This window comes from Thunnus thynnus, chromosome 10 (assembly GCF_963924715.1).
Source record: "Thunnus thynnus chromosome 10, fThuThy2.1, whole genome shotgun sequence".
NCBI lineage: Eukaryota > Metazoa > Chordata > Actinopteri > Scombriformes > Scombridae > Thunnus > Thunnus thynnus.
Window position 1 is genome coordinate 15,590,948 of NC_089526.1, and position 10,707 is coordinate 15,601,654.

At 40.9% G+C, this 10,707-nt stretch overlaps 1 protein-coding gene across 1 annotated transcript; it reads left to right on the top strand.

The window, feature by feature from the left end:
• The first annotated feature begins 19 nt into the window (after window positions 1–19).
• Window positions 20–10,622, top strand: rnf115a (ring finger protein 115a). The gene is made up of 9 exons (XM_067601421.1): window positions 20–165; window positions 5,006–5,064; window positions 5,310–5,364; window positions 5,606–5,889; window positions 6,086–6,154; window positions 6,255–6,327; window positions 6,435–6,528; window positions 7,876–7,991; window positions 9,372–10,622. The coding sequence occupies exons 1-9, from the start codon at window positions 88–90 to the stop codon at window positions 9,489–9,491; spliced, it is 948 nt and encodes a 315-aa protein (XP_067457522.1). The 5' UTR covers window positions 20–87; the 3' UTR covers window positions 9,492–10,622.
• Window positions 10,623–10,707: the final 85 nt, after the last annotated feature.

Genomic DNA, 10,707 nt, shown 5'->3' on the forward strand with positions numbered 1-10,707 from the left:
CGCGGTGCATGCCGGGCTGGAGGCGGACAGCTGTCTTCGGTTTGTGGAGGACCGACGTCAGTGTTTGTGCTGGTCGGTCTGGGGAAGATGGCGGAGGCTGCGGCTGTTCCCCCGCATCGGTTTTTCTGTCACTGTTGTAAGGGAGAAGTAAACCCCAAACTCCCGGTAAGGCAGACGTGTTTTTCTTCCTGTATTTATCGCATTTTCTTGTATAATCCGCGCAGTTGACAAGTCCGTCTTTATCCCAAAACACCGTGTGTTGCCACAGCTAAACCCAAGCTAGCCTGTTAGCAGTTAGCGGCGTTTGTTGTTGTTAACTCACTAAATAAACTCGTGATGTCTTGGACAAATTTTACACACCAAAAGCAAATGTCAGCAGGGTTTGTTAGGCTTGCAGTGTTTAAGACAGTTTAGTCAAACTGCTGTGCTTTTAGCTCTGCTTTGACAGCTTGAGATTATGTTGTTTTTTTGCACAAAACAACACAAACAGCTGAGAGGAAGAGGGTTTGTGCTATTTGCCTTGACATCTAGTGTTATAGACATTGTCAACATTAGTCGTTGAATGCAGCTATAACTAGATTTTCGTTTTCAGTTTTTGTTTCTGATAACACACTCTTTACAGGACGAGTTGGGGTTTTCTTTTGGGACCAAAAACATTTTGTTTTAGTTTCAATTTCAAAGTCAAGTGAGTGAAGTGAGACTCAAAGACTCATATGCTTGTTGCTAGACTTTTACAAACTTCAAGATTCAGTCAACATAGATTTTATACATCGAGAGTAGTTTTAGTGGCTTTTCCATTTACACGCACTTGCTAGTTTATTAGGAACACTTAAATATAGCTAATGCACTCATCACAACAACAGCCATGCTATAAATCCTATTATCATGAGAGCTGTAATGTTCACTTAAAACTGTAGTAAAGAGGTGCTGATTCAACTTTATTGTCATTTTGGAGGATGTGGTTTGTTGTGGTGCAGTTGAATTGCATTTTCTTATACTGACAAAAACTGAAACATTTGTGGATTAATCGATTAGTCAATAGACAGAAAATTAATTGGCAATCATTTTTATGATCAATTCATCATTTATGTTGTTTTTTTAAAGCCCAAATGCTGCATGTTTTTCTAGTTCAGGATAGTTAACAGAATATCTTTGGGTTTGTGTCTGCTGTTTGGACAAAACAAGTGATTTGAAGAGGCCAGTTAGCATTTTAGGAAATTTTGTAGGCTTTATTTACTATTTTTTTGGCCATATATACGTCAAATGATTAATCGATTTAAACAAGAAGATTAATTAATATGTTAATAATGTTAATTACTACCCTAATACCAAGAGATTGCTTCTAAGGTTTAGTTTACTCTAAATTATATAAATTACGTGGTCAAAATATACCTAATAAACTGGCAACTGGGTTTATATTGTGTTATGTCCCCGGCAGTCATTGTGTGGTTAAGTCAGTCCGCAAGATTATCTCGTAGTTTGACTGAATCCTTATTTTTATGGTATGGCAGAGGGTAATTCCAGCCTGCCTAGTCACTGACTCTAAACTGGCGTGCTTGTCTCAGGCGTACTCAATCCTGTGGCATGTCTTCACTGAGCCAAGTGACTGCAACACCCAAGTTTATTATCACCCCACACTACTACAACGTATTCCAAGGACCATGTCTCAGTCATGTATCCATTTTTACAACAGATAACTTTCTTCAAGTCAATGACGCATAACTTGAATGAGCTTGTGTGAGCGACCGATTCTGCTGATGACCCTGATTTCACATCTCAAAAAACTTGAGCTAGTACAGAGCTGTTAAATTGGCATGTGAATTTGTGCATGATATTATTTTGTGTTCTGTTTATAAAAGCATGGAGTAAACTCAAAAAAGGTCATTTTAAAAGCAATTTTGCAACCCCACTTTTTTATATAAATCTGTCTGTATAAGTTATTATTAAATGCTGATTTCTATCCCTGAAGTTAAGAATCCCTGACTGACACGGGACAATTTATGTTCCAGCTGAACAAGCAGTAGTGTTTTCCTCATTCTATTCAATGCTTTCTGAAACCCTTGACATGTTAGGTGTGGTTGGCAGAACAGCTCTACCTCCTGGGTTACATTTGTAAAACACTAGCAGTCATCTGATTGATATTATCAATTGCAAAGACAAACTGACATAGTGCTCTTTTTTTGACCAAGCCGGTCAGCATAATGTCTGTACATATGTACTGTATGTTGTATGAGTCCCCTCTAGGGCTGGACAACATGACAGAAATCACAATATTAATAATTTGCAAATTTGCAGTATTTGCAAAATAAACACATATCTGCAACCTCCATGGTTTGATTCCAGCTGAGGTCTCCCAATGTTTCCTATCTCTCTACACTGTCAGCTGTCGAAAAGAGACGAAAAAATTAATCAGAATCAGAATCGGAATCAGAAACAGGTTTATTGCCAAGTAAGTTTTCACATACAAGGAATTTGCTTTGGTCTGATGATGCATAACAATAAACAGGACAAAAACAGGCAAGAACTGCACAATACAGGAAACATAAGTGACAAATTAACAATAAGAGATATGAAAAAATGTTATAAGAATAAGTATGATATGTCTGTTTTTTAAAAAATAATACAGCTGTGCAGTTTTGTACAGGAATGTGCAAAATATCGTCAGGGAATGTGTGCAGAAGTTCACAGTATGAAGTATAAGGATTTGTGTAATACAGAATATGTGTAAAATGTGTGTTAATGTAACACATAAGTCAGATGTGGACATGTGCGTTAATCTACGTGTGATGTCAGTGATGGTCAGGATAACAGTGAGTGTCAGTGGGGGTCCTGTGCCTTGTTGATGAGGCCAGCTGCAATCGGGAAGTTCTTGTGCTGCGAGCTTTCGGTCCTGATGGACCACAGCCTTGTGTCAGAGGGGAGTGGTTTGAAGAGTTTGTGTCCAGGATGGGAGGGGTCGGACACAATCTTTCCTGCCTGCATCAGGGCCCTGAAGGCGTGCAGGTCCTGGAGGGATGGCAGGTTGCAGCCAATCACCCTCTCAGCAGAGCGAATGATATGCTGCAGTCTGCCCTGGTCCTTGGCAGTGGCAGCAGCGTACCAGATGGTGATGGAGGAAGTGAGGATGAACTCGATGTAGGTGTAGAAGTTCACCATCATTGGCTTTGACAGGTTGAACTTCTTCAGCTCCCGCAGGAAATATATCCTCTGCTGTGCCTTCTTGGTGAGGGAGCTGATGTTCAGCTCCTGGGTGATGATGGTTCCCAGGAAGTGGAGGGCCTCCAAAGTGTTGACTGGGCAGTCACACAGGGTGGTGGGGGCTGGTGGGACTGGGTTCTTTCTGAAGTCCACAACCATCTCCACTGTCTACGCTGGTCATACCAGGGAACCAGATGGTCAATCTCCCCCACAGGGAAGAGAGTAGAGGGGAAAGGACGCAGCCTTGAGTGGAACCGGTGCTGATGGTCTGGGAGTCAAGGACATGTTTCCCCAGCTTCATGTGCTGCTTCCTGTCAGATAGGAAGTTGGTGATCCACCTGCAGATGGAGTCAGGCACATGCATCTGGGAGAGCTTGTCCTGCAGCAGAGCCAGGATGATGGTGTTAAAGGCAGAGCTGAAATCCACAAACAGGATCCTGGCATATGAAGCAGAGGGCCATGTTTACTGCATTGTCCACAGACCTGTTGGCTCTTTAGGCAAACTGCAGGGGGGTCCAGGAGTGGATCCATGATGGTTTTAAGGTGGGACAGTACAAAGGGCTCAAAGGACTTCATGGGGGAGGTGAAAGACCAGCGTGCTTAGGTCAAGGTGACAGGTATGTTGTCATTGAGTTCTGTGGTCCTTAGTTTTTTTGGGGACAGGGATGATGGTGGAAGTCTTAAAGCAGACTGGTACGTGGCATGTCTCCAGTGAGATGTTTAAAATGTCTGTGAACGCCGGAGACAGCTGATTGGCAAAGTGCTTCAAGGTGAAGGGAAAGGCAGAGTCTGGTCCAGATGCTTTACAGTGGTTCTGTCTCTTGAACAGTCTGTTAACGTCCCTCTCCAGGATGGAGAGAGTCGTCATTGTGGTAGGGGAGGAGGAGGCCTCTGAGGTGGGCAGTTGTGGAGAGGCCCGGGCTCTTGCTGAGGTGTGGGAGGAGAAACTGGTCCTGTTGTCTTTCAAATCAACAGTAGAACTCATTCAGGTCGTTGGCCCAATATGAGTCATTAGTGGAGTAGGGAGCTTTCGGTTTCTAGTTGGTGATCTGTCTGAGGCCCTTCCAGACAGAGGCCGAGTTGTTTTCTTAGAACTTCTGTTGAAGTTTTTCACAGTACAGTTGTTCTCTCACCGCCTTGCTAAACCTGTATTTAGACTCTTTAAACCGGTCCTTGTCCCCACTCCTAAACGCTTTGTCGCTTTCCAACCTTAGCTGTCTGACTTTAGCTGTAAACCAGGGTTTGTCATTGTTGTAACTAACCCTGGTGCGTGATGGTACACAGCTGTCCTCACAGAAGCTGATGATGATGTCACGGCCTCTGTGTAATCATCCAGACTGTTGGTGGCAGTCCTGAAAATATCCGAGTCAGTACAGTCCAAGCATGTGCGAAGATCCTCCATAACTAATATTAAAAACCTTAATAATACATTTTGTTACAATTTATAACACAATAAGATCACATCACCACAATATAATCCAGTTATTCATTTGAAAGAAGATTTGTCTGCAACTACTTAGATCATCATTTTAGTCATATTTCAAGCAAAACTGCCAAATATTTTTAGTTCCAGCATCTCCCATGTGGGAATGTGCTGCTTTTCACTGCTTTTTATCACTGGCAACTGAATATCTTTGGCTTTTGGACAGTTGGTCGGACAAAGATTTCATAGGTCGCCTTGGGTTCAAGGAAATTATTATGAGCATTTTTAACACTTCAGGGGTTTCATTTATTAACTCATAAAACATGGACATTACAGTGCTCCCATCCTAATCAACCAAACTGTCTTTGTCCTGTCTCTTTCTAGGAGTACATCTGTCCAAGATGTGATTCAGGGTTTATAGAGGAAGTAACAGAAGATTCCAGGTAAGGGACATATGTCTGTCTCACATCTCCACACAACATGAGATGTTATGGCCTGTTAGTGTTAGTCTGGCACAAAAGTAGATAGATGAGCTGTTATAGGTTTTCTTGTGCTTATTTACAAGAACCTACATGTTGCAACATGTAGTTATACTGTGCAGTGAACACTAAACCTGAATATGTGCAGAGGGTTCAGTACACTTTGCTAATAATGCGTCTTTTGTCCCCTTGTGCGCTCTTTCCCTCAGTCTCCTAGAGGGTGGCGCTAACGGGATAGATGACACAGCCACACAGTTTGCAGAGGTATGATTTCATCTGAGGGGATTTTGGGAGAAGAGGGTGGTGTAGGGGGAAAAAAAGGATTGATTGTGATAATTGTCTGTGTTTTCATTAACTTCGTCTTCTTCTTTTCCTTCCTTTGTCTCCACTCACCTGTCCTTCATTTTCTAATTACATGCTGGCTTCCTCTCTTCTTGCCTCTTTCTATGTCTGAAACTCCCACTCTCTTCAAACCCTTACCTGTCGTATCCCAACATCTCTGTAGTTATGGCACCTGTTGTTACTGGAGCGGCCGTTTACAACAGACAGCGACAACCCTGACTCAGAACCCCGGCTCCCTGGAGGGCGCTTGGGAAGTCTCAGTGACCTGGGAGGGTTGGGAGGTGGACCAATCGGGGGGTCAGTCCCAGCAGGCCTAGGGGGACCCATGGGGGGTCTACTAGGAGCCGGGGAACACTGGGGACCAGGACGTCCCCCTCGCCTGCACAGCCAGAGGAGATACCGGTCCAGAGGCAGCAGCAGGCCCGACCGCTCGCCCGCTGTGGAAGGGTGAGTAACTGACTGTTCAACCTCACCCACTCATCCATCCGTCTTCCTCACTGGCCATTTGGCTCTCCTCTCCGCCTTGCATACTCCCACTTATTATAATGACAGTGCTATTTATGCACTCACATGTTCTTATTTTTGGTGATCACATAAACTATACCTAACTAACTAATTTCTCTCTCTTTCTTCCGTGTCTCAGGATTGTACAACAGTTTCTTGCCGGTCTCTTCGCCAACTCTGGAGTCCCCGGCTCACCTCCCCTCTCATGGTAAGATGACACTAATTTAGTGTCACGGTGTTTGAATTAAAGCATCTATTTTAAACTTAGATTATTTTTTATCAACTTGTGCTGCCTGCGTCTCTTTCAGGACGGGGATGCTGCACTCTAACCCAGGGGATTACGCCTGGGGGCAGGGAGGGTTAGACGCAGTGATAACACAGGTAAACCAAACTTAATGTAACTTCATACCAACTTTGTTTTCTTGTCACATTTTAATTTCTCTTCAGTTTACCTGTGTGTGTGTGTGTGTGTGTGTGTGTGTATGTAGTTACTAGGTCAGTTGGAGAACACAGGACCTCCACCAGCAGAGAAAGAGAAGATCTCTTCTCTCCCAACTGTTAATATCTCTCAGGAACAAGCAGGTGAGACATTTCTCATTTTTTGCACTCTGTCTCACCATGTTTCTGTTGTCCTTCAACTACAAATTATAACATTTCTTGTGGACACAGTTTGAGCTGTCAATCTAATCCTCTGCATGTAATACCTTAATTTAGAAAGTTAGCTAAGCACACACCTTTGGTTTGACCATCTGCTCGTGAATCTAAGTTTATCGGTGAAGTCATAACCAAGTTCTTAGTAACTAGCAGCTAACTTTAAAGTAGTGATTTACAATAGAGTTGCATCAGAACAACTTGTTACCAGTGTGTCAGTCTGTGTGCTGTCCTGTCAGAAAGCGATCAATAATGTCATGACAGAAGTCAACTGCATCACCTCTGTAAAGTTAGGTATGGCTTTGTTTTATTTGAATGCTTACATGGAGACTCGTGTTTCATAATAAGAAGTATTCATGTCGTTTAATGAGACAAGAAAATATCCAATTTATGCTACCTAATAGTAGATGTAGATATTTACAACTATAACATCTAATCTCTGCATATGAACTAGTTTGTGCAATGCATTCTGCTTTAATTTGTGATATAAAAATCCCACTTGAACTGGAACATGGCCAAGATTGAACTTATGAAGAGCTGGAACAACTGGCTGCTGTTTCTCATGTGTTGGTAATTCAGCCGAATCCATGCTTTATGCATAACAGAAATCAGTGCACTAATTATAGCTCTTCTCTTTAAAAACTGGGTAATAACACATTTGTCATCATGTAAATACATGCTTATTTGTTAAGAAGTTCGTGCAACACTTGCATATAGCATGAAAAGTCACTCGTGGTTATATGCTGTTGCTGCCTGCCAGGAGAAAACTCTGAAACTTTGTCTGTTCGGGATGAGATGTCCATTAACCTTGAGAGCAGTTTGGGCCATAAATAACTTTTAAGATGATGTCTTTTTGCATGCTGGTCTTTCACCTCCCCCATTTTCTTCCAAGCCTTCTTCGAGTCTGTTTTCAACTTCCTCTTCTGTCTAAGTTGTCCTGTTTACCACAGATCTGTAGCTGTGTGGTTGCGGTTTTGCAGCCCAGCTTTTGCAGGGCTGTTGATTGCTGACTTACCTAAATAACTGGCGATCTGTGTGCTTTTTTCAGGCCTGAAGGCTTCAAAAATAAATTTTTTGCTCCTGTGTTTTCAGTCAATACGAAACCATGCTTAGCACCCTTAATATTGTTTAATATTCTGCTAAGAAATTTTACCTACTGTAACTTTTAGAACGAGGCATTCTCAAGTTATTATAGTGACTGATGATTACTACTGAAAAACATGAGGGTATTGATATCAGGTAAGTTATGAAATCACATTTCTATCGTGTCTCCTGCAGACTGCTGTATGGAATGTCCGGTGTGCAAAGAGGACTTTGGGGTGGGAGAGCCTGTCAGACAGCTACCCTGCAACCACTTCTTTCATTCAGACTGTATAGTACCATGGCTGGAAATGGTGAGTCACAGCAAAGGAGGCAGAACTTTTTGGACTAGACTCAAGACATAGATCCTTAATGACATGTAGTAGTGTATATGAGATATGCACCATACTCACGAGGGTATTAAAGGGGACATGTGATTTTCTGTTATTTTTATACTGGTATAATGTTGGACACCTATGTTAAACAAGGTCAAAGGTCCAAAACTTTAGGTGAATATATGTAAGAATGCTGCTTGAAAGTCAAAAGCCCAGGCTTCAGCCTGCTCCGAACGCTTGCTTTGCAAAGTTACCTCTACTTCCTCCTTGTGATGACATCAGATTGTTCGTGTGTGCCCACAAACGGAGATTGTTCCATTGCTTGTTTGTGTTACATATTTGGATTGGTTTTGGGCTCAAACATGTTTTGATGTATTTTTAGAACTTTTCATGTCAAGAAAAGAATGAGTAAAATAAGTGAAATCCTACTACTGATATGAGTTTACATAGCCTCCAGATCCTGCTGAGGGACAGTTTCCATTGTGGGCTCATTGTGAGGGAGGCCTTAAAGAGACAGGAGCTAAAATGGCCTGTTTCAGACAGGCTGAACTGAGGGGCTGTATGAAGAGCCAGAATAAGATAAAAAAGGATTTTTTAAAACTGTAACTCACAAAGTTATTCCAGTAGAGCCTCAGAATAGAAATATAGACCTGCGAATGTGGATGATATGTTCTCTTTAGGAACTTACAGAAACATATGCTTTAGTTCTCTGGTAATCACCACTGAAACATTAGGGCATATTTTAGGATTGCTTCTGTTTAATGAATGTCTGTCTAATACTGGATTTTGGGGGCTGATACCAATATTAGGGAGTATAATATAATCTTATATATATACAGAATATATACATAAACACACATTTTTTGCAATGATCCCTCAAATGTGGCTATCAAACACATGTGATGAAGATATGTAATGGAGACATTAAATTTTATAGTTTAACAATAAACTTCATTTTATAAAATGACATCAGTGCACTGAAACAGTGAACTTCACTGCGAATTTAATAATTATAAATTGCCATAAATAAAAAAACATGAACAAAAAAACCATATATACGTATATATTAAACTTGAATTAAGAAAAAGGATAAAATATATATAAAATGCTGCCTACATAACTTTAAAAAATAAAAACAAATATTGGCGTATATCAGACAACATATACGCCGATATCGATATATCTATGATAGGCCAATATTGGCTGACCCATATATCGGTCAGGCTCTAATTCAAAGTCAATGAACAACCACAGCATCATGAAAAATAGGACTAGAATAAGAATTCATCTGTTAAAACTCTAGTCAGACACTTATGAGAAAACTGCTCAAAACTAATGTTGTCTACATGTCGTTCACAGCATGACACGTGTCCAGTGTGTAGGAAGAGTTTGAATGGAGAAGACAGCAGCAGCCAGCCCTCGTCAGAGTCCCCCTCCCTCTCCATGGACCCTCGCACACAGGAGAGATGGTCCTTCTGAGACGCCCACCTGTCTCATCCCTCAGTTCCCCTCGCCTACATCCAATGACACACAGAGAAGCCAAAACGCTTCTCACTTTCCTCTGTTTCACCTCTGTTGCAGTCATAATCATCTCAGTTTGATTTTTTTTTTTTTTTTTTTTGTATTTTTCTTTTGTGTTTTAATGCCTTTCTCCTGATCCATGTACACAAACACCCATACAGACGTCTCTTTTTTTTTTTTTTGCCTAATAACAAACCAGCCTCGATTGATGATCAAGCCCATGTCCTCTCTACTTCCACCTCTCAAGCCAACTCCTTTTCCATCTTTTCTGGAAATGCACTGCTGCAATACACTATTGTGGAGAAATGCCAGACTTTATATAATATACTGTTCTCTCTTTATTTGCCCGATGATTCGCTGAAACCTGCAACTGAGCCCTGTAGGGGTTAATTTCACTCTCGGCATTTACAGGAGCTGAATGTAAAAACATGAACACCTGAACAATATATGAACCCTGCAATAAATTTTATATTTATGAAGGGTGCAATGGCTATTTTTTGTCGAGATTGAGTCAGATTTTGATTGATCTCTAAGGTTATTTATTATGGTGGCATTTATATTGGATTACATTGTAAAGGTGTTCATGGTATTGCGTCCACCCTCTGTAGTGTACTTCAATTAAAGATGCAACTGAGTATTTTATAGGAATAATGTTGAGTTGTTGCTGTTTAACGCTCACTTATGGGAGCTGTGACATCATATGAAAGCAAGGGATTCCTCACACCTTTCGGGACTCATCTACATCTAAAAAAAAAAAATTAAATGTCGTACCAGTAAGGGAATAAAATTCAAATCTTCAGAGCTCGGCCCATAATCTAACGCTTTAGATTTCCTCCTCTTGGTGTATATATTATAGACAGATGGCATCCCTGTGTCATTTTATTCCTCTGTTGATGACTGTCTTATGTTTCGCATTTTTATCACTTTTTTTAATGTAAATAATTTTAGTCCAACAACTTATGGTTTGCAAAGGAAAAAAAAACATTGAGAATGGAGACACAAATGTGAAATACCTGGTTATCAAACTGTATATTATATATATGAGAAAAAAATGTCTATGATGTATTAATAAATTGACAAAAAAACTTATCAGTTGAATTTTCATTGTGTCATGTTATGATCTGTGCATCCACGAAGCATCCGATCAGATTTAAACATCCATTGAAACGACATA